The sequence below is a fragment of the Parastagonospora nodorum genome (genome assembly GCF_000146915.1).
Source record: "Parastagonospora nodorum SN15 chromosome Unknown scaffold_11, whole genome shotgun sequence".
Taxonomy (NCBI): domain Eukaryota; kingdom Fungi; phylum Ascomycota; class Dothideomycetes; order Pleosporales; family Phaeosphaeriaceae; genus Parastagonospora; species Parastagonospora nodorum.
Window position 1 is genome coordinate 1217854 of NW_001884559.1, and position 26563 is coordinate 1244416.

Genomic DNA, 26563 nt, shown 5'->3' on the forward strand with positions numbered 1-26563 from the left:
CAAAGGTTGTGAGCACGGGAATGGACAGGACGCAATGTCTTGAATAGAGTTGGGCTACAGATTGTCTTTCAAGCTTTTTAGTCACGCAGCTGGCAGATGCCAAGGTCGAGGCCGTTGAGCAGACAGTCGCACAGAGGCGGTTATGGATCATGTGCCGCCAGATTCGAGGCACGGGATTAAATTGTTAAAACCGTGAACCAGATATTACAGTAATTCAAAGGTACAGCTACTACCAATTCCTATCGAATGCACCTAATTGTGCTTTACATGCTCATGCCTGCATTATTAAATCGACCAAACGCCAATTCGCCAATAAACGCGCCTGCAAGGACGGATAGGAAGTACCCAACGTTGAAAGTCATTACAGCGAGCATACTGTGCCATAGTTAGCAAGTGCTCAAATGGTGGTACGGTACCGGTGCGACTTACAGAAGATAGCCGACAGCAGTCGCTACCGTCATAATCAGTGCTCGTGGCAGATCGACGCCGAATCTCCATGGCTGGACGTGTTTGACAGGCGCAGAGACTATCCGGACATCCTCCTGGACTCCATTTGTGGTGAGGATACCCGTCACCGAGTCGCCGTCATTGGAAGCCCGTTCGCTAACCATCTTCTCGCCTGCCACAACAACATATCTCCGCTTCAGTGCGCCCTCGAGGGCCTTCATCTCCAGAAACGACTTTGCGGTGAATATGGCGCGCAGTGTAATGGCGAGGAAGATGAGGAAAATACATGTCGCGGCATATGTGCCGGCTGAGTTTGGCGTCCATGACATCGAGTACAGAGGCGTGCTGGTCGATGTGAAAAAGGCCATGGTCATTCCCGTGTGCGAGTTTGTTGTCGAGCCCATGGCCATGCCGTCCATTCCCTCCATGTGTTCGTCTCCGTGGGCAACCATTGTGAAGTTGGGGGTTTGCGATAAGTTGGTGTAAGTTGGATCAGATTATGCCAGTGACAACTGCAGACTATGGTAGCGGGGTGATCGACTTCGACTGTGGGTTTATGAGTTCCAGACTGCCAGTCAAAGGGCGACGGGGGCGCGGCCGCTTATACAACCACGGCGTCGGGCGAGACGAGTATGATTTGGCCGGATGCGTTGATGCAAAGACGATCGCGCATTAATGCATGAGCAGAGGATGCCTGACGCCGAGAGGGATTCGTAGACACCTGAGCGCGAATGCGTGCGATTATGCGACAGTCAAGCACTCTCAAGACTGGGCTGAAGCATGCGGCGTAGGGCCGTGTAAACATATCTCCTGTGACAGATCTCAGAAATTGCTCACCTGGACGAAACCAGGGGCGGCCTGTGAGAGTTCCTTCTGGGCATGGATCATGCGCAGCGACGTCCAAAGAGCCGTAAAGAAGGAGCGACTTTGAGCAGATTTAGCCGCTTCGGGCTGCGCTAACAATGCTTGTTACATCTGGGGCCACTAGTGTACCCTGCAACGTCAAGATCGGCCCCACCTTACATACTTTGGGGAAGCATCGCAAGAACCGTCCGACGCTTGTGCAGTACCACGCTGTCGGACGCAGTGCGCATCCGTTGGTGCATCTTACATGTACACGCGCATCGCATTTGAATTTGACATCTCACAACCTCAAAGGTTACGATTAACACCGACATTGTGATATTCGATAGTCAGCACTACACGGCCACAGTCCGTGTCATTCCAACGACGATCATGCGATAGTCCAACAACCCCAGCGTTACCCCTACACGTCGTGCCTCACGAACAGCACTGAATGAACGCAAAAGAACAAGTAGAAGAAGCACAAGCGAAACAGAGGCCAACAAGGCCCACAAGCCTCCAGTATGAGCCACCACCACATGTCCATGGGCATGGGCTCCGCCGCCCTCCCCAAACTCTACGACTTTCCCAAAATCTACTGGGCCGTGGTGGGCAGCGCAATCGGCGTCGCCACACTCGTCAACCTCTACAACCACATACTATGCAGACAGCGCCTTTCCGCGGCGAAATCCGGGACCCGAACACCCGCGAAGCCAAGCTCGTGGCTGACACTCGGTGTCGCGACAGTATATGCTTTGACACGCGAGGCGTCAAATTACTCTCTCTACATACCGTTCAAGAAGCGCGTATTTCGCTTTCCATCCGTCGGGCGAGCGAGCTTGGTGCTTGCCAACGCGGTGACTCTGATTGTGCTGTGTTTATACGGCCTCGATCTGACCGGCCGATTTACCAAGGAGGATGTAGCGTTTCGCTGCGGCGTCGTGACGCTCGGGCAGGTCCCGTTGATATTTCTCCTTGCGGGCAAGAATAATATCGTCGGATATCTCAGTGGCGTGAGCTACGAGCGCCTGAATTGGCTTCATCGATGGTGTGCGAGGACTATGCTTCTCACGGCGACGATTCACATGGGGTATTTCTTCGCGTCGTGGGACCAGTACAAGTACATTCCATACAAGCTCAAAAACGACGAACTTGCATGGAAAGGACTAGCAGCGTGGTCTGTGTTGGTATGGATTGTACTCAGTTCCATGACGCCCATCCGAGGATGGAATTACGAGCTATTCGTGGTGCAGCATCTCGTGTCGTTTGGAGTGTTTCTTGGCTTCGTGTACATCCACATTCCCAAGGATACAAAGGGCTATGTGTGGGTTCCTGTTGCGCTGTTTCTCTTCGACCGCGGGGTACGAGCCACTCGCGTGCTTTATGCGAATATATCGCTTTTTCACCCAAAGCAGCGAGGACAGGGACTTTTGGCTTGCAAAGCCGAATTCACTCCATTGCCACATAATACGACAAGAGTCGTCATTGAGAACCCGCCGATTAGCTGGACACCAGGACAACACGTTTTCCTATCCTGCCATTCTGTGGTGCCACTGCAAAGCCATCCGTTCACGGTAGCTTCGATACCCGAAGATGGCGTAATGGAGTTTTTGATAAAGTCAAAAAGAGGCGGTACGAAGCGCTTCTTCAAACATGCCGAGAAGTCAAGTGGCCTGTCGGATGGAACCTCAAAGTAAGCCAGCATCCATATACCCTGTTATAATGTTACAGACAGCTAACGAACCCAGAACCAAAACAGTCACAATCGAAGGCCCCTACGGCGCCCTCCGCCCTCTCCGCCAATTCGACAGCGTAGTCCTCCTCGCCGGCAGCACAGGCGCAACATTCACCCTCCCCCTCCTCCGTGACATTCTCCACGGCTGGCGCGAAACGTCCACTTCAAACTCCAGCTCCCGATCATTCTTCTCTCGCCAAACCGGCGCCGTCGCGCGGCACGTCCGATTCGTCTGGGTCGTCAAGAGCCGCGGGCAACTGAGCTGGTTCGGCGCACACCTGTCGTCCATCGCGGCGGACTTTGAGATCTTGCAGGATAGACTGAGGGATGTGAAGTTGGAGATGGGAGTGTATATCACATGCGACGAAAGGTTTACGAACGAGCACAATACCTTATTATCCAACATCACCGCACCACAGAAGAAAACCAGCACACCAACCCTCCGCCACAAATCCATCCCTTCGGACGAAAAAGCTATGCTCTCAACAAACGTCCGCGACTCCACTTCATCAACTACCTCAATCACACCTTGCAATTGCAGAAGTGCTATCATCGAGAAGGGAGCAAACACACAACAAACCACCGCGCTGTGCTGCTGTAGACAAAACTCTCGCCCTGAGTCGACTTCCCCCTCGCCTTCATCAATAACCATCCACCCCTCAATAACCCTACACACAGGTCGCCCGCAGACCCGAGACATAATTCGACGCTCTCTCGAGTCCGCGCTCGGCGAGTCTGCTGTGGTTGTATGCGGGCCCACCAGCCTCGTCGCAGATGTCAAGAGAGATGTGTGGGCGCTGAGCGATGAACGGGCTGTGCATAAGGGGACAGGGGCGCAGGGGATTTATTTGCATACGGAGAGTTTTAGTTATTGAAGGAGGGGTTTGTCATCTTCTTTGTATATATTAGCAGATACATATCAAGTTTCCAAGTCAAAAGTCATAGCATTTGTGTTGTGGTGTATCCTACATCTTGCAGCTCGGTCTCATGTATTCATCAGCAGGGTATATCCTCTCTATGGGTCCGACCATCCCTCATGTCAACTTGATCTCATCCCCGCTCTCAATGGAACTTTGCCTCCACGCTCCCATATCTCACTCCGTCGACCTTGAGCTCAAACACCAAGCCAGCGCTCGCTATCCGCATATCCAGTGTAAAATCCAAATTGTCAAACTCCACTCCCTTGGTCGTCGTCAGTCGCGTGAACAAGCTCTTTGGCACCGTGTTCAAATCAGTCGTGAGTGTGCAAACGTTGGTCAGTCCTTTTCGGAACGAATCTGGCGCAACTTCTGCGTCACATGCAATGAGATCGTCTTCGACGATGAGTGATTGACCAGGTCGGAAGTTGCGCGTGTAGTGGAATGATATTGGCGTGGTTTCGGATACTTGTGCGCCCTGTTAGAGAGTTAGTGGTGTGTAGATGGTAAGTGAATTGTTGCGCACCTTTGCGATATGCCACTGCATACGATCACTGACCATCCACCGCTCCCAAAGTGGACTCCAATACCTGTCTGATATTGGATGCTTTGCTTCGTCGAATACTGTGGCGTAACTAGTCCCGTAATGCCATCGGCTTCGACGACTGACCACCATGCTGCCCTCGAGACCCCTTAGCACTGCGCCCCTAACAACTGCAGTCCAGGCATGTATCGGATGGTAGATTTCGACTGATTGTGGGGCGCTTAGAGCAGCAGCGTGCGTCGGCCTCTCGGTATAAGGCGGAGGAGGACGCCGTATTGAAGTGCGACTTGAGCCGGCCGTACAGGTAATTGCTCTGCCCGAAGCCACCTACCAGCACTATGCCACATACAAGACCTCCTTTTTGCCGTATGCTTTCAACCTGACCTTCTACAAGGCTGATGACTTGTTCAACAACGGGATCAAATATCTCCTTGACCTGCTCTGCGCTCATGATCAAGAAGCCAGAGTCTAAGCCTGCTTCTTCGTCATCTGGCAGGCCAGGTAGCGGTATGTTCACCTCGGCATGTTCCTCTTCGTTGAAGTTGCGCTTGACGAATTCTTCAAAGTACTTTAGGCCCATGTCCCACGTCTTTTGCTTCTTCTCGCGCATCCAGTTGTATCGTTCAGTGCCAATTCGCAGCTTGACGTGGTCTTCGAATCGGTAGTTTAGGAAAGCTGAGCCACAAAGACCGCCCGTTCCGACTGCACTTTCTTCGACACGGAGAGGATTGAGCTGGAGAATCTTGTACGCTATCAAGTCGACGGTACCGCCACCTACTCAGTGTCAATGTTTGCACCCTTTTATGTATTGCTCAGGGTAGAGACTTACCCGCATCGCAAACAATAAAGTTGTCACCAATCTTCAAATAGTTCGGTTGTATCGCCTTTAACGTATATACCGCTGCAGCTTCAGGCTCCGAGATGAGTTGCAACTCATGTCGCTTGCCCATGCCAGCCTTCTCTGCTGCCTTCAAGGTCGCATCCTTTGCCGAATCTGACCAGACGGCCGGCACGGTCAAAACGAATTGAACCATGGTCATGCCCATAAAAGCCTGGCCATATCGCCGCGTCAAAGTTTCCATTGTATGCTTGTATATTTGCGCCAGATAGTCCGAGACGGCTTCCATGACTGTCTTTTCGTATTTCCTCAATTGCGCAGCTGTCTCGAGGGGCGACACAAAACAAGGGAGTTTTTGATTACGGTCCAAGAAGAGCTTGACGCACCGGAGGCGCGTCTCTTCTGGTTTGAACTGGAAGCCCCATTTAATAGTCTGCGCTGGCCTGGTAAAAGTTTCGAGCGATGATGTAGAACCGCTTTGCGTGGTGGCTTCGCTGTACCCAATTTCAGTCGGCACTTTGTCAGATGTGATTCCTAACGTCTATGAGCTCCATGAGGTATGTTGCTGCCTGGCTGCGATGTTGCATACCATTGCCTCCTGGCCATGTCTTGATTATGTCAATGTCCTCGGGGCTGGCCGAGTACACTGCTGCCACGCCTACGCTGCTTTAGTCTTTGATCCTGAAATATCCTTCCAGTTGTGTAACCCACCGCTATAAGTGGTACCAAAATCGACTCCCACAATCAACCGGTCCTGAGGTATGGTTGAAGATGGCCGCGCGCCCACAGCAACACTGGTGTTTCCCCCTGGATTGAAGGCAAAAGGGACATTGCTCCCTCGTACATCCTGCGTACCATTCATTATGCGTAGATCAATCTGTTGCACTGAGCTGGCGCTCATGTGGCAGACTGAAGCCCTGGTCTGTGGCGGCTCGTGGGGTGAGATGCGGGGCGGCAACTGGCAAAGCGCACAACCAATTCATGAGGAGGCGATGACAACTGAGCGAGCGAAACCCTGAGGTCATGAATACGTCTGCCTGGGAGGCATTGGAAGGCTTAGGCACCTGCGAAACGAGTGCGACGCGATGCTGAAGCCTGACGGGCGTGCAGCTAGCTGCGGCTGTGACGATCGTCAGTCAGCCTCGCGTGGCTGTCGGCATGCGGGGCTACTGCACTCTTGCATATGCCGATGCCATGCTGGTGAAGCGTAGAGGTTATTGCAGCACGATGGAAAAGTTGTTGTTGGTCATTTCGACCTTGAGCTCTCATGCGATGGGCGTTCTTTCCGATCCGCCCCTGACGTCTTCGGAACGCTAAAGTCACGGCCATGGCCGGAGAGAAGAAAACTGCAGGTACGCTTCACCGCACATGATCGCGACGTTTGAGAGTACCCGACCAACACTCCTAGATCATACCGGCCGACTCCATGCGAAAACCGGAAAGAAGCTCCTGTCGAAGACGTCCAAGCCCAGCTCGAGCGCAATCAGCTCTCCACCAAAAGCCGCCATAGCTGCCCCCAACGCGAACAGAGACGAGGTCCATCGCCGTCGCAATCCTCTCAACGATATACTCAGGCGACGGAGCGGAGATGAGCCAACATTGGATACAGCAAAGTCGTCAGTTGGTCAAGATGCCGAGTCAAAATCCGCAGTCCAGCCGAGCGGACAAACTGCTGTAGACGAGAGCATGGTGGATCGAGTTGCGGAGCTGGAAAGGTCTCTAGCTTCTGCAACAGAAGAGCGCAAGGCATTACAAAGAGAGTTACTCAAGGCCAGGCGGATTTCATACGAGGATCAACACATGCATGACAAGCCACGTCAACATAAACCAGACTCCCCAGAAGCCGTTGCAAATGAGCGTGGGAATGCCGCAAATATTGGAGAGAACCTCTCAGGTGCCAATGGCGACATGGAGCCTCTCAGACAATCTCCGAGCCCACACGACGATATCCCGCGAATTTACGATTCACGCTACAGGCTCGCCCAACCCCAGCTACAAGTCGCATCGCGAGATGCCAGCCATCATGACATCCTGGGCCACCCAGTATCGGCCGGGAGCGACGAATTGAATGAGCTTCGAATACGGCTGCACGAGACCGAAAGGGAATCACAGGAGAGGCTCCAACAACTGCTATCACTAAAGTCCAGTGTAGCGTCGCTCACGCGCGTAGAATCGCAAGTCACAGATAGTGACATGACAGACGCCTTGAAGCAAATGTTTAATCGCATTAGAGAATGGGTGATTTCCAATTTCAGAAGGACTAAAATGGACGTTGGGAGTCTTCCAGTGGAGACTTTAAAGGCTCTGAGAATATTGACGCCAGCTTTTGAAACCATTGAAAAGACAGATAGGCTTGCGCTATTACAGGCTCTCGTTGTAGACGCTATGATGCCAGTGTTGGAAGAACCTCTGATGGTCGGTCTTGGACGTGTGGGGCCATTGAGCGCAATCCGAGCCTTCGCTGAAGGCATTCGAAATGACAGCGCAGAGTATTGTGAATGGAGACGAGCAACGATTCGCGTGATCGAAAAGAGTGAAATGACAATCTCCCTCGAGCAAGGCAAGTCCGAGGCGCTTCACAAGATTGCAGGAGAAATTGCGCATGTGCTTTTTACCTTGACGTCTGTCAGTCTCGCCCCTGCCGCGCAGTCTGGCTTGAGGAGCATACTGCACACGGCAGCTGAATTGCAGCGCACAATGGCGCTTCAAAAGGCGCGGTACCAGGTGCTCTTCTTCCGCAACCAAGAGGGCAGGCAGCCGTGTGCTTTTGATGATCGGAGAATGGAACCCTTGAATGATCTTGACAAAATGATTGGCGATGATGGCGATGCAGTCAATGAAGCCCGGTTCTTGTTTTGCGTCTTTCCTTGCCTGGAAAAGTTTGGCGACGAGGTTGGCGACCACATGGATGTGAGCAACGTCTTGCTCAAGGGACAGGTATGCTGTACGTTCCGATGAGTATATATGGTAGCAGGCTGAATATAATCTTGTTCTATATGCATCGAATTATGCTTTGCGATACTGTCAGTCACGCCACACCGAATCGTGTTTCGTCTACAGTCAATCGTGTTCACTCCACCAGGCGTCGGCAAGATCCCTGTCCGCCTTTTCCTAATATTTGCTAACAAGAAGAGATAAAAAGGAGGCCTGTACATATTCAAGGATATGTAATAGAATATAGTAGAGTATCTTAGAGCTGCGTGTATAGTCAGGCTCCTCTAGGTTTATGATGAGTAAACCTCTCAAGACTATTGGCTTGTGCCGTGTAGGTGCAGAACGGGCACGGATATTGCCGCTGCGTAGTGACCCTGTCCATAATCGCTCACTCTGCGGGTGTAGGGCCTTGATGCGATTGCTTTTGATGCGTTACCCTTCTTGATTTGCAATCAGCGAACAGTCTAGCTTGTGAGAGTAGTGTTGCCGGTTTGAGTCTGAATAATGTTGTTCACAAGAAGAAAAGTTGAACGTTGCAAAGGAGTGATCTACGCTCCCGAGCTGGGGGATTCACTGTATTTCGTGGTCGCTGTGCTTCGTGGGCCAAGATAAGGATTAACCTAATCAGGACGCGCCAATGCCAGTGGCTTCCGACGCCGCTGCCGTTCTTGTCATGGAGCATGTCAAACAGTCACGCGTGCGGGGAATGCGTACATGTGCGTACAACGGCTACTCCCTTTCGGCTCCACTTGTACATCGTGAAGTGGAGTTCGCCGTCTCAGGTTGCTTTGGTTTCTCAAGTTTTCTCACCTTACATTCGTTCAAGGTCGCAGTAGCCCGATCGCTGTGCACTCGTGCATGGGCATCGTCACTTTGTGCGGCCTTGGAATCGTGCGCGTGCCAACTATGGAAACCTCATCTCAATGTAGACCTTTCGGATCGGGGCTTTCCCGCCTTGAGGGTTTAAGTAGCAGGTCTGTTCCCTTACATTTTGCCAGACAGTCAAAATGGCATCGTTCCAAGTTTTTGGAGCACTAGTTCTAGCACTATTTGTCTACTTGGTCAAAGTAAGCCAGTGTCGCAAATGAGCATTTAGACTTTTGCTAACAAACATCAGACCATATGGAATAGTTACTCCTCTCCCATCTCTAAACTACCAGGACCATGGTATTCGAGGTTTACAAAAATTGTCCTGGGCTACCACATCGTGACGGGCCGTCGAATGTACTACATTGACGACTTGCACCGCAAATATGGCGGAGTAGTACGCATCACTCCGAGAGAGGTTGCCATTGCAGACATGACTGGTGTAACGCAAATTCACAAGATTGGATCTGGCTTCACGAAATCCTCCTTCTACGACATGTTCAATCCTACTGTTACTGGCTCCCAATCTCTGGGTCTCTTTGCTATGCGAGATCCACATGGCCATGGTGTCCGTCGAAAATTCTTCGCTCGACCTTTTAGCAACTCTAGCATCAAACAACAATGGGGTGCTCAGGTCGTGCGAAAAGCAGAGCTGGCTGTGACAAGAATGAAGGAAGAAGCTATTCGCGCGCAAAACGGCGCAGATATTTTCAAGTGGTGGACGCTCATGGCTACGGACGTGATTGCTCACATCAGCTTTGGGGAGAGCTTTCATGTGATTGAAACGGGAACGGTAAGGCCTAGATGTTGAAGTCTCTCAAACGTGCGTCCAAAAAGCTGATAAGGTGGCAGGCAACTCCGTACATTAAGGCCATTCAGATGGCAACATTTGGTGCAGTACTCCGTTCTGGGGCGCCCTTGGTACACAAGGTCCTTCGATACATGCCCATCAAACGCGCTCAAGAAATCTCCAAGGCAGACGAAGTTATTTTTGAGCATGGATCTATTGCCCTGAAGCATATGCGTGGCGATGACGGTAACACCATGAATGTTTTTGGCCAAATGATTGAAGCCAGCGATAATTCAGAGAAGTCATTGCTTACAGGCGATGATGTCAGGGAAGAAGCCAAGAATTTCATCGTCGCAGGGTCTGATACTACCGCTGTGACGCTCACTTATTTGATATGGGCAGTATTGAAGAATCCCGAGGTACAGCACAAATTGGAAGAAGAGCTGGCGAAACTTGGCGATGAACTGGATCTGACAGAGCTCGAGACCGCTCCTATTCTGAACAGTATAATCTTGGAGACCTTGCGGCTCTACAGCGCTGCACCGGGCTCTCTGCCGCGAGATGTGCCCAGTCAAGGCATGGTGGTAAGCGGATATCATATTCCCGCTGGCTTTGAAGTGAGCACGCAAGCCTACACGACTCATCGCGATCCCTCCGTCTGGCCGAACCCTCTCCAGTAAGCTTAACCAAATCGCAACATGACCTCCTTTTAACGAATATCTGTAGCTTTGATGGCCTGCGCTTTTTGAACACACCAATGACGGTCCAGCAAAAGGCCGCGTACATGCCGTTCGGAGGTGGTTCAAGAGTCTGTATTGGCATCCACTTGGCTTGGATGGAAATTCGCATCGGCGCGGCACTCTTCTTTCGACACTGTCGCGGTGCTAGGTTGAGTGATTGTATGAATGATGATATAATGGAGATGGACAACCGGTTTTTGGTTGCGCCAAAAGGGAAATGCTGTTATGTCACTTTGAGATGAAGAAGGCAACGAGCCTGTGATTTGCGGCTCTGTTGGAGAGAGGGCAGTTATTCAATTTTTTTTATTCTGAGATTGACATGGCGTTAGAAAAGTTTTGGAATCTTGCGCACAATTTCCAGGGGTCTACACTGTCACCTTGCTTCTGTGATATTGATACCTGAGCTAGTAGTAGCTCAAACATGAAGCAGTGGTGGCTTCAAAGATGTATCAATGTAGAACAAACAACATGGTCCCAAGGCGTGGCAGTGTGTGTCAAGTTATTGTAGTATACACGAAGGAAAAGCCCTTGGCACGCCTAGTCAGCAACCAAGGTGGCTCGCTTCTCATTCCTCCGAACCACGACACCCAACTCGACTTTTCCACAACATGCCTGCACGTCCTCTCGCTCTTTTCCACAATCAAGACTTATGCTCCGGATCAGCTGTGTCAATTACGCCATCTGAACCCCGCACGGCGCATAACTAACGACAAAGGGTAGCTTTTCCGGCAGAGTGTCCCTGTCGACTTTTGCCGGTTCTGGGTTTGGGGTCAGGGAATCCCAATTTCCACCATTCAAGAGCCTACATGCTTTACAATGACCCGCCAAAGTGACCGAACGTTTCCTTTTCGGTAAAAATCTCATTGTTGCAATGTTCAAATCTGGGGTAGCTGTTCCTGCGTCTGACTACTTAACATCCGGTTCAACGGTCGCAACGCTCATTGGCGTCTACAACGACCTTCCAGATCATCGAAAGTATGAGGACATTTCAAGGCTTCTCGTGGCTTTCAGCCCTGTCAATACTGGCGACCGTCCCCGACAGCGTTACTGTCAATGCTCAGAATGGTACCATTGGGCAATGGCCGCTTCACGACAATGGCCTGAACCAGGTCGTTCAATGGGATCACTACAGCTTCAAGGTCAATGGTAAAAGGCTTTTTGTATTCTCCGGAGAGATACACTATTGGAGAATTCCGGTCCCTGAAGTTTGGGAAGACTTGCTCGAGAAGATCAAAGCTGCAGGCTTTACAGCCTTTGCATTCTATGGTTAGTGGAAACAATTGTTGGTTGTATCATGGACTCGTGCTAACCGTGCACGCTTAATTGAAGGGAACTGGGGTTACCACAGCGCAAACAACCGCACAACAGACTTTGAGACTGGAGCTCACGACTTTACAAAACTCTTTGAGATTGCTCAGCGGGTCGGCTTATATGTCATTACTAGACCCGGGCCGTACGTCAATGCAGAGGCCAACGCTGGTGGATTTCCACTCTGGCTTACTACTGGCGCATACGGATCCTTGAGAAATAACGACAGTCGCTACCTTGATGCGCTTGATCCATATTTTTCCAGATTCACATCGCTCACGAGCGAGCATCAAGTGACCAAAGGCGGAAATGCTTTGGTCTATCAGATTGAGAACGAATACGGTGAGCAATGGAAGGATAGGGCCGAAAAGATCCCCAACACGGCAGCTGGACAGTACATGGCTGCTCTAGAGGATTCGGCGCGTGCGAATGGCATCGATACTCCCCTGATCCACAACGACCCCAACATGAACACAAGGTCTTGGTCGAAAGATTATGCCCCAGGCGCTGCTACGGGAATGTCGACGTGGCTGGACTTGACAGCTACCCATCATGCTGGTCTTGCAATCTCGATGAGTGCACAGGTACCAATGGCAAATATGTGTAAGTGGTGTATATTGATGGAAGCATCTCATATGCTTACTTGCATCAGTGCATACCAGGTCATTGATTATTATGATCATTTTGTAGAAGTAGCACCCACTCAACCAAGCTTCTTCCCCGAGTTCCAAGGTGGATCATACAATCCTTGGGGTGGTCCGGAAGGTACGCAACTATCTCTGAAGTCGTAAAATTTCTATCATGCTCACGGCTGGAGCATACATTCACCTGTCGCGTTCCGACCCGACATGGACGTTTTACTAACAAACTCCAGGTGGCTGCCCCGCTGATATTGGCGCAGACTTTGCAAACCTGTAAGCAGATGCGATGGGTTTAATAACGCAGCTGACCATTCCCAGCTTCTATCGAAACCTCATCGCACAAAGGGTTACCGCTGTCAGTCTCTATATGATGTACGGAGGGACCAACTGGGGTGCATTTGCAGCTCCTGTTGTAGCTACATCATACGACTACAGCAGTCCGATTAGTGAGAACCGCAAGATTGACAGCAAATTCTACGAGACCAAGAATTTGGCCATGTTTACACGTGTGGCTCACGATTTGACCGTGACCGATCGACTCGGCAACAACACTGGCTATACCACCAATCCAGCCGTTGAAGCCAGCGAGCTGCGCAATCCCGAAACGAAAGCGGCCTTTTATGTCACAATCCACTCGCAGTCTTCTTCTGCGACAGTGGAATCGTTCAAGCTACATGTCAGCACCTCGGTCGGCAATTTGACCATTCCTCAACACGGCGGTTCCATCGTTTTGAACGGGCATCAGTCAAAGATTCTAGTGACCGACTTTGCCATGGGCAGTCAGACACTAGTTTATTCCACCGCAGAAGTGTTGACATATGCTGTAATCGATACAAGACCTGTAATGGTGCTATCCGCAGGCACAGGGGAATCGGTAGAGTTCCACATCAAGGGCGCTAAAAAGGGTTCTATTATCAGCACTGGATCGAATGTAAACGCAACGTTCTATAACGAGGCCGGCGGAACTACGACCAACATCAGAAGCGTGTCCGGTATGAGCGTCTACCAGTTTGACAATGGCGTCAAGGTTATTGTCGCAGACAAGCCGACAGCATACCTGTTCTGGGCGCCAAACCTATCCAATGACCCTTTTGCACCTGTCGACCAGTCTGTACTCGTTTCCGGTCCATATCTTGTCAGAAGTGTCAGCTACAGCGATGGAATACTGGCACTCAAGGGCGACATTTTGAACACCACAACGGTTGAAGTCTTTGCGTGCGCAAGTGCAGAGACGCTTTCTTGGAATGGCAACAAGCTACAAACCTCTCGTACAACCCATGGCAGTCTCAAGGCAACAGTAGCAGCATACAATGGCACTATTGAGATTCCTCCACTGGACGACTGGAAAGTGCACGACACCCTGCCCGAGAAGCTGCCTGGCTACAATGACAGTGGGGCGGCCTGGGTTGTCGCGGATCACTTAACAACACCAAACCCAACCACGCCCGACACTCTCCCGGTGTTGTACGTTGACGAGTATGGCTTTCACAACAGCTTTCATCTCTTCCGTGGGTACTTTGATGGCTCAGCGTCTGGCGTCAAGCTAGCCGTCCAAGGTGGCCAAGCTTTTGGATGGAGTGCATGGCTAAATGGCGATTACCTTGGATCGTACCTTGGAAACTCTTCGGTAGGTACAGGAAACATGACGCTATCCTTTGTTAATGCGACGGTGAATACAAACGGAACCAATGTGTTGCTTGTTGCGCAAGACAACACGGGCCACGATCTTAGAGCTGATGCAGTCAAGCCTCGCGGTATCCTCGGAGCCATGCTTGATGGCGGCAGCTTTTCGCAATGGAAAATCGCGGGAGAGGCTGGCGGAGAAAATGTTCAGCTTGACCCTGTACGTGGCACCTTAAGCGAAGGAGGGCTTACCGCTGAGCGCCTCGGATGGCATCTTCCAGGCTTCGACGACTCTGCTTGGAACTCAAGCTCACCTTCTACTGGCTTTGAAGAGGCTGGTATCTACTTTTACCGCACAGTCATACCGCTCAATGTCCCCGCCGAACTTGATGCGGCTTTTGCCTTTGTTCTCAACGCATCGGGCTCGCAGCATGTGAGAGTGCAGCTTTTTGTCAATGGCTACCAGTATGCGAGGTTCAATCCGCACGTCGGTAACGAGAAGAAGTTCCCTGTTCCGCCAGGAGTTTTGAACTATGGAGGCGATAACGTCATTGGACTTAGCGTATGGGCACAGTCTGAAGAGGGTGCGAAGATAGATGTGCAGATGGTCCAGGAGTATGCGGTCGAGAGCAGTTGGAGCTCACGGTTCGATTCGGAGTATCTCAGGCCTGGCTGGACGGAAGCAAGATTGGCCTATGCTTGAACAAGTCATTCTTAGTGTGCTTTGCATAAGAATCGAGATACAATTACATCTCACCATGACCAATTAACCGAATCGCAGAATGAATCGTCTTGACACAGTCATCGCATCTGTTACTGTACAACTGGCCCATGTAGACAAAGTCGTGGCTTTTACCTACTCATTTTAGAACCTATGACAACAGTTTTGGAAGTCATATTGCGTCTCTACTATTGTTCTCTGTTTTGTCTAATCATCATCCCATCAGAAACATCAGCTGAGTAGTTTTAGATGGGCACGGAGAAACAATTCCAATGCCAATCATGTTCGCAGGTACCTTACGCTTGACCAAATTTTAAGTTGTGGACTTTGTGGACCTGGTTGTTGGTGTCGATAGCGTTTCCTGGTCTTTGATGATCTTCGCCAAGCACGAAGCGAGACGCGGATCGAGGACCCCAAGATCTCCAAGCCATGACAAGAGTACGTCACTCCGCGCCTTCCGATCAACATGGCTGATACGCATCGTCTTGCGCACATTTTTGGCGAGGATGAATGCAGCAACCGATCGCGTGGATGATGACGGCGTGAGAGCGCCGGGCGCCGCTCAGGAACCAGAAACTCCCGATGAAACCACCAATCCAGCGTCGGCTCCCATTCCTTCTTACGAGGCCGCAATAGGTCTCGCGCCACCGGCCATTCCAGCGATCGTACCACAAGTTGCACCTCTACCAGAAGAGTTACCAGACTATACACCCATCGACTCGAACCAGACCACATTTATGATCTATGGCACGTTTATCCATACCCCAAACGGACCAGCCTACCATCTCTCGTCCCTCCTCGATGCGCACATTGCAAAACTACGAATTCGCCGGTTACGAGCCGAAGACATTGCCTTGATAGAAGCTGGTCGATCACGAAATGTGCCCTTTGACATTGCGTCAACATTGTACGAAGCGCACGACCCACCGTTCCTCCAGAATGAATACTACATACAAAGCAAAACCCACAGTGGTTGGCCGGAGGCGTGTTGCAATTACAATTTGGCTTCCGAAGCTGGCATGTAAGACAGGTCATGCAGCAAGGAATGACGCCTCAAGCATTGTTGACATGTGGGAAAGCGGGTTCGTTGAAGAGGAGGATATCTGAACGGAGAAATGAGTTGGTCCCAAGTGTCTGGAAAAGACGTCCACGGACGTGTTCTTGCGACTGAAGTACTGAAACTTGAAGGCGGGAAGATGTTGCCGACCATTGAATTGAGCAAGGACCTCGGCCAGGTTTGGAGGGAGCTTATGCTCGCACTGTGGGTATCGCGCCTATGGGCTGGATTTGGCGCGGGGTCTGGAGGCTGAAACATGAGGCGCAGTCCGCAGTCTGATGTTGTTTCCAGGCTTGATAATGTGTCTAGAAGACTACACTCGAGTCAGCCAGTCAATACCAGATTTTTCATGACACTGTAGTCGCCCAGATGCGAGCTCTTCACGCATGAGATCACTCCAACTTTCAGGGCAACGAAAGCATGGATGCCTGCGCCACGATCCGGCACGGAACGACCACTCCGTCCACTGGTCTTGGTTGCGGAGACACTCCGTCGCGACCGAATGGAACGCTAAGTGCCACCACAAGCATCATGACGTCGTTGTCTTGTGCTCGAAGAGCCGCGTTTCCCAGCTATTAAAGTGTCGCTAATCAACGAGAACAGGATTCTGTGCCGCAAGGAATCGAGTGTTGCTGTGAAAAGGCTATACGTCATGGGCTATAAGAAGCTCTTGTCTGTCAGTTGGATGTATAAGTGCTTCAATGCTTGACAGCTTTTCTTACTCCACCCTACTCAGTTTTTCCATAACAAACGTACATTCAATACTCTAACATTATGCCTCGCAACGGAGATGGATCTAGCGACAATGGCCCCATTGATGGCCACGAGATCCTCCACGGTACCAGCGGAGATGTAAATGTTGCCACACACGAGAAGTGAATGGTGTATTGACCTTCTCCAGATCACACTCCAACACACCAAGCATGTTGCACCAATGCCAGAGGTTGAAGAAGGCGAAGGTGGATATTGCTCTTTTCTACTGCTGCATGCTTGCTAACGAGTCGTATGAAGCCCTTCCAGGAATGAACGCAAGTGGAGGGGCTGCAGCACCCCTGAACAATGCAGCTGAAGAGTTCGGCACCAACGCGCCACGGAATGAGCAATTCGGTGACGACGATACCTCTGCGTCTACAACCAACAACGCCAAAGCCAGAGCCTCCTCATCGTCGAGTGTTAGCAAGAACGCAAGCGTCAGCCAGCAATCTGCAAGCGGAAAGACCACCTCCAGCAGCAGTACTAGCAAGTCCGGTCAAGACACCCACAGCTCGCACGAGAAGAAGGGCAAGCACGAACTCGAAGATGTCAGCCGCGAGAAGGCCAAGCGATACGTGAACATGAATGAAGAAGACGTACAACATGCTGGCACACCCAACAGCAAGAACGATGCTGAGCGATCGAGCCAGCGCGCACCAAAGGATGTGGGCCCAAAGGAGGACATTGAGTTATTGCATGGGAAGGCCTCTCTGGATGCAGATGACAAGAGCAAGCAGAGCGGCGGATCTAGAGCAAAGAGCGGCAGTGGAAATGCAAGTGGCAACGACGGACAGAACAGTAATGATAACAAGGGAAGCAGTGGAAAGGGAGGAAATGGAGCAGGACATCATGAAGAAGACCCCATGAGGCATAACGCCGAGAAGTTTGTCAATCTTGATGAGTAGACTTGTTGGCTTGCACGTGGATGGGCTTCTAGACCCTCCATTGTCGAACATGTACATGAGTCATGCGCAAGACGGCATTGCAAAAGTTTTGCTGTCCATTCCGGTGGTTCTATGTGATTTTGCAACAGAGGCGAAAAAAGCACGTGATTGAGATAAATACTGACATCCATTAAATGATGGTGATCGTCAAAGAGTCTTGGGATCTGCTTGTGATGGGGTTGACACCGTCGTGTATTGGCTAGTTGTTTGACGATCCCGTCAAGCTTGGTCCCCCTCACGGCTCATTGAACTCCGGATCCGATTGAACATGTTGAGCATGTACTAGCAGCGAGTTAACGGTGGTACGCGAGGTATTGTGGCTTGCCATTGCGAAATGATTTCCATTTGGCCTGGTGCCTGGAGACTTTGTGTACCGTGCCCAGCCCAGGGTTCGTTAGTCGGACATATGCGCCAGGGTCGATGGCCGGGACGGGGCGATCAATGTTGGTACTGACATGCGCCGTTACCAACTAGCACGTATACAGGTCCAACGTGTGCATCGTCCTACCGCAACATCCGACCGTAAAGACTTTTGGACCAAGGCTAGGTGTAGTGAGCTGTTAGGTATTCGACTAACTGCGATTCCCAAACCCGAAACGTTGCCGGGGACGCCTTCAGGGTCTGAGGAGCTGATGTGATAGGACCGCTCATGCTAGCCTGTAAATCTTCAACGTTAGATCATACGGCAACTGCATGAGAGAGTTTGGTGGCCGCCACGTGCCTGCAGGTGATGGCAGATCCGTCGGCCTTTTCCTCGTATCGAGACATTAATTCAGTACCAGTCCGGGCACAAGTCGCTCTTCCCCGCGCACGCCAAGGTTTGACGCAACGCGAAAGTTTCATTGACCTGACATTGGCGGCCTATTTTAGCCTTTTGTCGTTTAGACTCGAGCTAAAACAGCCGGTCTCGTACCTAGGTAGCTCTCGATCGTCTAGCGTCATGCATCATTGATTCGCGGATTTGCAAGATCCTCAACTCCTCTGTATGTACTTGTTCTCTTCATTGCTGCTCAAAAGACAAATTTCGATCGCGGCGCGGACATCCTCCATGACATGAAGCCCTCTCATCTTGTTGCCGCGCTACTGTCTGTGCAGGCCACATGCGCAGTGGCTCAAGACGCCAAAGTACTCGAGGCTATCGCAAGCTTATCCCCTTGCGCGGTAAGCCTTAATTGTCGTTTTCAGAATCAAAGGTACTGACGGCTTTTGCAGTTGAAATGTATTGTGGGCGCGGCAACGGATTGTCCCGTGACAGACCCAAGTTGCGTGTGTGGAAACACGCAACTGGAGTCGGACGTGAAGAAATGCCTCTTGTCTTCATGCACGATCAAAGAAAGTATCATTACAAGAAATGTCACCGCCATGATGTGTGACGACCCACTGCGCGACAGAAGCGCTGAAAACCGAGCAGTCGTCATCGTCTTGGCGGTCCTTTCTGCTTGCATGGTCCTATTGCGGATTATCCAGAAGCTTTTGGGACCTTCCGAGAACCGATTCGGGCTGGACGACATTTTTTTATTCACCACGATGATTGTGTTTCAACCAAGCGCAATTATCGTCGTTGCGAGTCTCATACCCAGCGGCATGGGACGAGACGTTTGGACTCTATCATTTGGCACCATTTCCGAATTTGGGAAGTACTTTTGGGTGGGCGAGCTCTTCTATTTCATCGCATCAGCACTACTCAAACTATCATTCCTCTTCTTCTACCAAAGGATATTTCCTGGCCGTAGGGTTCAACTCCTCATCCGGATAACGATCATCGTAGATGTTCTATGGGGCACAGCATCTTTGGTCAGTGCAATATTCCAGTGCTGGCCAATATCATATTTTTGGCTCTTCTGGGATGATGAGCGCTCAGGGCATTGCACCAACAGAGTCTGGGTAGCATCTGCCAACTCTATAATCAGCATTGTTCTCGATGTTTGGATGATTACCATACCTTTGTCACAGCTCTATGGCCTCAAAATGGCGTGGGTGAAGAAGACGGGCGTAGCACTCATGTTTTGCCTAGGTACACTGTAAGTTGTTGTAAAGTGTGTTTTCCCTCTCTTTGCTGATGTATCCTAGCGCAACAGTCGTATCGATCATAAGGCTTCGATTCCTCCTTATCATCGATGAAAAGAATAATCCTACCTGGGACTTTTGGGATCCTATCAAGTGGTCTAATCTTGAGATTACCGTAGGCATCGTCTGCTCTTGCATCCCGTCCATGCGCTTTTTCCTTATTCGCCTATTGCCAAGCGTGTTTGGCTCATCGCACGATCGATCCCATGGGGCCAACCAGTACGGAGAAAGTTCAAGAAGAAGCGGGCTCTCGGGATTTACAGTGGCTCAAGAAAGCCAGGCGAAAGCAACGCGACCAATTGCACGACGATCTTTACGACTCACAACGACTCCGAAGCTAAAGACGACGACGAAGTAGAATTGGTACATATGCGCCAGAGTGATAAGAGTGGCGGAGGAAGTGTCGCTACATCGGTCGAAACCCCCAGTCGATACGAAGCTTGAAGGTGTCAATTAGTTGTAGTTGGTACATGAACGACTGAAATGTCTCAACCTCAGTGCGCACCCGCACGCAAGCATCCATGACGTGACGCATCAAAGACTTGAGGCTCGTTCACAGCAAGGTGAGAGTGCTCGCACAACATTACCTTGGCTAACATGCTTGACTGCCTGATACCTATCAGCGCACGTCGGCCGAGGAAGCCTTGGGGAGCTTCCCATGACGTGACACAGGGTCTTTGGGCTGCACTAATATGAGTCACGACAGCGTAAGGCTTGAAGACGGTTTTGTTACTTCTGTCGAGGAGGCTGCGCATGGTGTGGCAGGTGTGGTGTTCAGGATGAAAATTGGTATTAACTTGACCCGCACTGTCCTGTCACGTACTCCCAACGCCTTGCCACGCTACCGTCAGCAAGATCCCTTCGTCAGTGTCCCCATGTTCGCTTTCAGTGACTCTATACTAGTCACCCAATTTCCCGTTCTGCGCCACCCGAGCTCAAATTTTTCCCTCCTGCCGGAGCTCAGCACGCTCGTCCAACTTGCACCCAACAGGCCATATCCATTATCGTCTTTGCACTCCGAGACCCTTAGGTCGGCCGGCAATCCCAGCAATCGCTCCATCGTCTCAAAATGATGAGTAATGGTCAGCACCAAGATTTTGGTTTGCAAAGAGACTTCTTGAACTGCGAGCCCAGCGAGTTTGAGATCGGGCAGAATTTGAAGAGCGGATGTGACGCTGGAAGAAGATGATCGCCGTTGCAGAGGTGAGTGCGTAGCTAATTCAAGTGCGAGACTGGAGAGGAGCACGTTGAAGAGATCTACAATCCGGAAAAAGCATGATGTGAGGTTGAGTATAGAGGGAAAAGCCAGGCTTGGCGGAGAAACGCCGGTGTCATGGGTACTGATGGGTTCCTGGTATCTGCCATCCAGATTCAACTCAGTTCCATTCCTTAAACAATGTAGAATATGAATGAAGGCCTCTGTGTTCTGTAGTAAGTCACGGAGAGCGCTGGCTATGGCGAAATGCGGTCTTCGCACCGAACCGTCGGATGTAGTGTTGGGCCAGTGGTGGTACGCCTTTGATTGCCGGCAGAGTTCGAGATTGAGCTGGGACAGCCGCATGTCGCATTCGACATGCTGCAGCGTCTCTGGACTGCAATCATTAGATTGACGACTACAATCAGTCCGGGAGAACGATGAAATCTCAGCAGAATATCCATTTTGACAGGCACCAGATGGGTCCATATGTACATCCAAATCGAGGTCCTCGTGCAGCGGTGACCACCAAAGACCTGCAAAGTCTTCATCCTGGCTCTGCGAGAGAGCTCCAGATTCGAAGTTAGATAATGAAGGCAAGTGATTGTATTCTTCCAGCGGAGACCAAAGCTGACTCCCATCTTCTGCCACTTGAACTGAGCTTGTTAGGCCTGCTGACAGGACGCTCTCCGGTGTAGGTAACGCGGGTTCCTGCATATCCAGACCAGACACATGCGATGTGCCGTCCGTCGAGATGCCGTGTTTTTGGGACCGGCCCCTCGGCTTTGTGTAACTTGTTGCACAGGCCACGCCCGCCCTCAGACACCTCCCGCAGGTTCCCATGTCGTCCTTGTCTGGGGGACAACGTAGCTTTTGCTTTCTGCAGCGATCGCATGAAGTTCGTTTTGATGTTGCAAAAAAAGAGATTGTTGACATGATGAGCTAGGAGATTTTTTTTTAATGTGTCAAAGGTGCAGGTGTGAATGAAACAAGTGGTGTGTGTACTCGAGCGTTATTCCCTGTTTAGTATGAAAGACAGAATACCTCAATGCAGAGCACAATCGTGATCGATGAAGCTTTTACATCTGTACCAGATACCTTGAATCGCTTGCATGCGTAAGTGCTTTTCCAATTTAGTTCTTGGTATATGAACGGTCTTGCGTCGGCGTTCTAGCCATGCTGTAACGAGGCTAAGCGGACTGGGTGCCGCAAGGCTAAACCCGGCCCTCCTGTCTGCGAACATTTTGCGCACCTGTCTGGGTGATAAACCCCGTCGGAAAGTTCCCCACGAAAGAATTGTGCCGTAGCTGCATCCGCGACCCTTGATCACAGTTAGTATTCTCGCCTTCTCAGGGCTGGCATCCCTGGAGATGCACAAATGCTATTCATGTAACGTCGTGAACCTGAATCGACGGTTGCCTAGTAGGTATGGGAAGGCTAATCAAGAGGATGAATAATAAAAGCACATTACTGTAACATCGTGCAGATCAAACTTTGTCAAGAGATAACATGCAGAGTGCATAGACGTTATTGCGAGCAGCAGCAGACTGAAGCGCGGTCCGACCACGTGTTCTCGGTGCTGCCCAGATGAGTAACACCACAACCAAGACGAGCGATTTGAGCATTCAGCTCGAGGCGTCCCCACAGTGCAGCACACTGTAATGTGGGCTTTCAAACGCTTTCGCGTATATCATTGACATGCAGCCTCCACATCTGGACCTTGCAGGCAGCCACGTTCGGCATCTCTTGGTAGGTAGTGAGTGTACTGCGGAGGTGAAGTGTTCATGCCCGGTATTAGTGTACCTGGTTACGCCGAGATCAAGCAGACTGCGGGTACAAGCAGGCTGATTAAAGCAGTCTATCCAGCCCCTGGGCCGCCATGAGGCCGGGCACCATGTCCTCACGGAAGATCTAACATCTCAAGATTTACTAGCTTCCTCAGATGCTGACAGTGCGTCGTGACCAAGGTCTTGGTGGCCTCGTCAAGGGATGTGCGCATCGAGATCAGGACGTTATGTACGGTCCTAAAGCCATGCACACAACCATGTACAATCTACTAAACTTCAGGCCTTCTGCCTGACGACGTAAGCCAGACCCCCACCCACTACACCCTACACAATCTTCCTTCAATGTCTGTAACCCAATCCTCGCTTCCGACCGCAGTGTGAGCATAAAACACACCCTTTGGATCCCACTTCTTCTTTACCTCTCTCAATCGTGCATAATTTCCCCCGTAGAACGCTTCCTGCCACTTTTTATGATCTCCTTGTGAATACACCAGGGGGTCCGCCTCATTCAGGTACGCGCCACCTCCGACCGTCACCCTTTCGATCGCCGGATGTACCACATTCGCTAAATCCATTCTGCGCTTCACCATGACTTCTTCCGGTACGCTCCAATTGTAGATGCTAAACTCGAGACAGATAGCGATTGCCGAACGCCAGTGTGGAGTTATCGCATTGGGAATGGACGAGGACGGGGCGTTTATGCCCAAGCAGCCAAACTGCCAATTTGCAGCTTGGTCGAATGAGTTAAGTGACAGCATTGTGGCGGTAAGCTCGGACGAATTTTTGGAAATTGTGCGGGGGATGAGACGGCTGTTGAAGAGCGGGGACGCTGCATACGGACCATCAGGCAGTGGGCCGTCCGTGTCGTTGTAGTGTTGGAGGTAATTGGGAGCAGAGAATGACTCGAACGCATAAGGTATACCAAGCCGCTTTAATTCGGACAAAAAGGGTGAGTAAAGCGTATCCATGTCTGCAGCAGTCCTTCCAGGTGCAGTTGTGTTGGGGACAAGAAAGTTACCAGCGAAGATATTCCAAGAAGGCGTCGCGCCCACGTCCACGAGAGAAGGCAGAAATGCCCACCACGCATTGAGTGCGGAGACGAAGGAATCGTTGCTCGGAGCCGAAGTGGCGTTGAAACTCAAACTCGCCGCACCGATGATGCTGTCAGCGTGTACTCTAGATGTCATGCTCAGCGCAACAGCAAAAGTCCCTCCGCCACCACCGGACATGGCCCAGTAGAGATCAGAGTTTTGATCTGGGCTGGCAACGACGTGTCGTCCATCTGCAGTAACAACTTCCCACTCGAGGACATTGTCTGCAGCAAGACCATGCACGCTGTTGAGAATGCTGTGTCCACCGCCAGACGAATACCCTCCCGAGTACCCCACTGTAGGACAATCTCCAGAGACGATCCTGTATCCCGAAGCACTTGCGTGAACAAGCGCCTCGCCGCCCGTAACACCGGCTCCGACCTTGATAGCGGGGCCTGTGTAATGCGCGCTCGAATAGTTTACGAGTTGCCTAGACTTGAGGTTGTGTGTCCAGAGCGAGAGAGCACCCCTACCGGTTGACTTGCCCATGTAGTCATGTCCCGTGTTCTTGATGACGAGCCGCACATTGTGCGTCTGCGTGAAGTTGATCGCGGCAACGATATCGGCTACGCCGGCCACAGGGATCGCGTAGCTGACGTAGTTGCCTAGCGAGCAGGGCTGATCGGTGCGATAGTACGGGCTGCAGGATGTGTTTTGGAAGAAGGGATTCATCATTTCGGGCGCCTTGGTTAGGCTATCCCACAGTTCGTGTTAGCTTTCGTCTTACAACCAGGGTTTGGGCACGCGAAGACTTACTATGCTCTTGGAAAGTCCCAATCTTTTTTCAGCGCGGTGCATGCTGTTTCATTTGTGCTCAAGGCCTGCATAGCCTCCTGGGCGGCACACAGCTGCCTGTGGGATTGTTTGAATGAGCCGCCCGCCAATTGTTTGGTTCAATTGACTCCATGTTTGCTGTGATGGCCAAGCGCTATCGCCTGGGACGACTTTACAGCCAGGTTTGTCTGCTGCTTCCTGTCGGTCGAAGAGTGCAGCTGCATACACTCCGGGCGCCAGCAGCAGCAAGGTTGCGAGGCAAACCATTTTGGTGAGTGGAACAGTCGGAATGGAGGTGAACACTGCTGGGCCTGGAAGTAGCCAGTTTTGCTTCACTGTCAATGAATACCCCTTTTCTCTTTCTTCCCCGTCCCCTTGGTTTCATTCAAGGTGTGCTTACTGGCGCCCGCTCACTCTTTCCGGTCGCAGCTGATTGCGCCCCTACAAGTCTATGATTCACGAAAAGCCGCCGAGAAATCGCGCTCATCAGATCGAGTTCGCCATCAACTGCTAGTTTAGAGTATGTCCGAATGTGCTGACCCACTGTCTCGGCGTCAATTGCTTAAATGGGAAACCGACTCTGAGTAATACCGAGAAGGTAACTCACGGGCGTGTACCCCTCGCGAGAGCGGGAGTAAGCAGAGCACAATGTACAGCATAACATGCTGTGTATCAACTCTCGTCATTGTTCTCTCAACACTTGAGGCTTTGTTGCAAAAGACGACTACCCATGAAAGCTGGGTGCATTTCGCAATCAAGATCAATCTTCACGGCGAAGCTCTCATCACGCTTCCCATCATCAGCCTCACGAACTGGCATAATGGCTCCAGCAGAAACAACAGGCAATGTGCAGAGGCCGGAAGCCGGTAAACAGTCCATGGGAAGCTTTTGGACACAAATGTTTCCACCAAAGCCAACGTACACTGAGGAGCAAGTTCCCGATTTGACTGGCAAGGTGCGCCAAAGACCTCGAGTAGTCGTGAACAAATGAAGCAACACATGCTGACATCGTCAACAGATATTCATAGTAACCGGTTCCAGCTCAGGCGTAGGTAAAGAAGCAGCGCGGATGTTGTATGCGAAAAATGCAAAGGTCTACATGGCGGCGCGGCCGGGACCAAAATTGCCCGCTGCCATCAATTCCGTACAAGAAGCAGTCCCCAAGTCAGGGGGCGCTCTAATTCCCCTAGAGCTTGATCTGGCAGACCTGGCAGTAGTGAAGAAGGCAGTGGAAAAGTTCACCTCGCTAGAAACCAAGCTGCACGGTCTCATCAACAACGCGGCCGTGCAGGCACTAAAAGATACAGACGGCGACGCTCGAACAGCGCAAGGCCATGAGATCCACATGGGTGTTAATGTCCTTGCCCCATTCTTGTTCACCCGCTTGCTTACTGGAGTGTTGACTGCAACGGCGCGTCAGGAACCACCTGGTACTGTGCGTGTTGTATGGGTGTCGTCCATGGGCACCGAGACCATTGGAGAAAAGCGACGTGGATTGTCTCCCGACTATGTGGATTACTGGCCACTCATGTCTCCGCTGGAGCGCTATGGCTTGAGCAAGGCCGGCAACTGGCTACATGGTGTGGAATTCGCGCGACGCTATGCTGCCGATGGGATTGCAAGTTTTCCGATTAATCCGGGCCACTTGAAGTCCGACCTGTATCGGGAGGGCGGCGCGCTGTTCAAGTTTGCGTTGAAGCCTGTGTTGTACCCGCCCACATACGGAGCTTATGTCGAGCTGTTTGCTGCACTATCTCCTACGTTGACTCTGAAGGACTCTGGAGCATGGAGTAAGTACGTAGAGATGGTCTACTTCCCAGATTGCTAACGCTCTTGGCTTGTAGTTGTACCATGGGGCAGACTATATCCCATCCGGAGTGATTTGAGCGACGCGACCAAGACGGAGGGCGAAGGAGGCAACGGTCATGCAAGAGCATTTTGGAACTG

General features: G+C 51.3%; 13 protein-coding genes across 13 annotated transcripts; 9 read left to right on the forward strand and 4 right to left on the reverse strand.

Moving 5' to 3' along the window:
• Positions 1-425: 425 nt before the first annotated feature.
• SNOG_07850 (hypothetical protein) lies at positions 426-899 on the reverse strand (the record flags this gene model as incomplete). Its single annotated transcript, XM_001798125.1, has 1 exon — positions 426-899. The coding sequence occupies one exon, from the start codon at positions 897-899 to the stop codon at positions 426-428; it is 474 nt and encodes a 157-aa protein (XP_001798177.1).
• Positions 900-1829: 930 nt separating this feature from the next.
• Positions 1830-3727, forward strand: SNOG_07851 (hypothetical protein; the record flags this gene model as incomplete). The annotated part of the gene is made up of 4 exons (XM_001798126.1): positions 1830-2651; positions 2931-2983; positions 3039-3374; positions 3715-3727. 4 exons carry the CDS (start codon positions 1830-1832, stop codon positions 3725-3727), a joined length of 1224 nt encoding a protein of 407 aa, XP_001798178.1.
• Positions 3728-4087: 360 nt separating this feature from the next.
• Positions 4088-6375, reverse strand: SNOG_07852 (hypothetical protein; the record flags this gene model as incomplete). Its single annotated transcript, XM_001798127.1, has 6 exons — positions 6036-6375; positions 5914-5982; positions 5316-5858; positions 4836-5260; positions 4502-4813; positions 4088-4420 (listed from the first exon to the last, which is right to left on the reverse strand). Exons 1-6 carry the CDS (start codon positions 6223-6225, stop codon positions 4088-4090), a joined length of 1872 nt encoding a protein of 623 aa, XP_001798179.1. The 5' UTR covers positions 6226-6375.
• A 276-nt stretch (positions 6376-6651) lies between these two features.
• On the forward strand, positions 6652-8462 carry SNOG_07853 (hypothetical protein; the record flags this gene model as incomplete). The annotated part of the gene is made up of 4 exons (XM_001798128.1): positions 6652-6676; positions 6733-7562; positions 7692-8261; positions 8385-8462. 4 exons carry the CDS (start codon positions 6652-6654, stop codon positions 8460-8462), a joined length of 1503 nt encoding a protein of 500 aa, XP_001798180.1.
• Positions 8463-9480: 1018 nt separating this feature from the next.
• SNOG_07854 (hypothetical protein) lies at positions 9481-10595 on the forward strand (the record flags this gene model as incomplete). Its single annotated transcript, XM_001798129.1, has 2 exons — positions 9481-9918; positions 9978-10595. 2 exons carry the CDS (start codon positions 9481-9483, stop codon positions 10593-10595), a joined length of 1056 nt encoding a protein of 351 aa, XP_001798181.1.
• A 1037-nt stretch (positions 10596-11632) lies between these two features.
• Positions 11633-14930, forward strand: SNOG_07855 (hypothetical protein; the record flags this gene model as incomplete). Its single annotated transcript, XM_001798130.1, has 6 exons — positions 11633-11921; positions 11985-12521; positions 12548-12566; positions 12616-12728; positions 12838-12877; positions 12923-14930. 6 exons carry the CDS (start codon positions 11633-11635, stop codon positions 14928-14930), a joined length of 3006 nt encoding a protein of 1001 aa, XP_001798182.1.
• Positions 14931-15229: 299 nt separating this feature from the next.
• Positions 15230-15973, forward strand: SNOG_07856 (hypothetical protein; the record flags this gene model as incomplete). Its single annotated transcript, XM_001798131.1, has 2 exons — positions 15230-15239; positions 15267-15973. 2 exons carry the CDS (start codon positions 15230-15232, stop codon positions 15971-15973), a joined length of 717 nt encoding a protein of 238 aa, XP_001798183.1.
• A 90-nt stretch (positions 15974-16063) lies between these two features.
• On the forward strand, positions 16064-16519 carry SNOG_07857 (hypothetical protein; the record flags this gene model as incomplete). The annotated part of the gene is made up of 2 exons (XM_001798132.1): positions 16064-16209; positions 16375-16519. 2 exons carry the CDS (start codon positions 16064-16066, stop codon positions 16517-16519), a joined length of 291 nt encoding a protein of 96 aa, XP_001798184.1.
• A 209-nt stretch (positions 16520-16728) lies between these two features.
• On the forward strand, positions 16729-17856 carry SNOG_07858 (hypothetical protein). Its single transcript, XM_001798133.1, has 3 exons — positions 16729-16857; positions 16907-16964; positions 17017-17856. Exons 1-3 carry the CDS (start codon positions 16780-16782, stop codon positions 17661-17663), a joined length of 783 nt encoding a protein of 260 aa, XP_001798185.1. The 5' UTR covers positions 16729-16779; the 3' UTR covers positions 17664-17856.
• Positions 17857-19067: 1211 nt separating this feature from the next.
• Positions 19068-20213, forward strand: SNOG_07859 (hypothetical protein; the record flags this gene model as incomplete). Its single annotated transcript, XM_001798134.1, has 3 exons — positions 19068-19723; positions 19773-19865; positions 19889-20213. 3 exons carry the CDS (start codon positions 19068-19070, stop codon positions 20211-20213), a joined length of 1074 nt encoding a protein of 357 aa, XP_001798186.1.
• Positions 20214-20616: 403 nt separating this feature from the next.
• SNOG_07860 (hypothetical protein) lies at positions 20617-21807 on the reverse strand (the record flags this gene model as incomplete). The annotated part of the gene is made up of 1 exon (XM_001798135.1): positions 20617-21807. The coding sequence occupies one exon, from the start codon at positions 21805-21807 to the stop codon at positions 20617-20619; it is 1191 nt and encodes a 396-aa protein (XP_001798187.1).
• Positions 21808-23448: 1641 nt separating this feature from the next.
• On the reverse strand, positions 23449-24517 carry SNOG_07861 (hypothetical protein; the record flags this gene model as incomplete). The annotated part of the gene is made up of 2 exons (XM_001798136.1): positions 23449-23467; positions 23589-24517. The coding sequence occupies 2 exons, from the start codon at positions 24515-24517 to the stop codon at positions 23449-23451; spliced, it is 948 nt and encodes a 315-aa protein (XP_001798188.1).
• Positions 24518-25436: 919 nt separating this feature from the next.
• Positions 25437-26444, forward strand: SNOG_07862 (hypothetical protein; the record flags this gene model as incomplete). Its single annotated transcript, XM_001798137.1, has 2 exons — positions 25437-25571; positions 25635-26444. The coding sequence occupies 2 exons, from the start codon at positions 25437-25439 to the stop codon at positions 26442-26444; spliced, it is 945 nt and encodes a 314-aa protein (XP_001798189.1).
• Positions 26445-26563: the final 119 nt, after the last annotated feature.

Bases quoted from the DNA above. Each gene is read 5' to 3' on its own strand.
- SNOG_07858 (XM_001798133.1), top strand. From the start codon at position 16,780: ATGCCTCGCAACGGAGATGGATCTAGCGACAATGGCCCCATTGATGGC. The intron at 16,858-16,906 runs GTAAATGTTGCC...GACCTTCTCCAG, and splicing joins TCCACGGTACCAGCGGAGAT to ATCACACTCCAACACACCAA. The intron at 16,965-17,016 runs GTGGATATTGCT...AGTCGTATGAAG, and splicing joins AGAGGTTGAAGAAGGCGAAG to CCCTTCCAGGAATGAACGCA.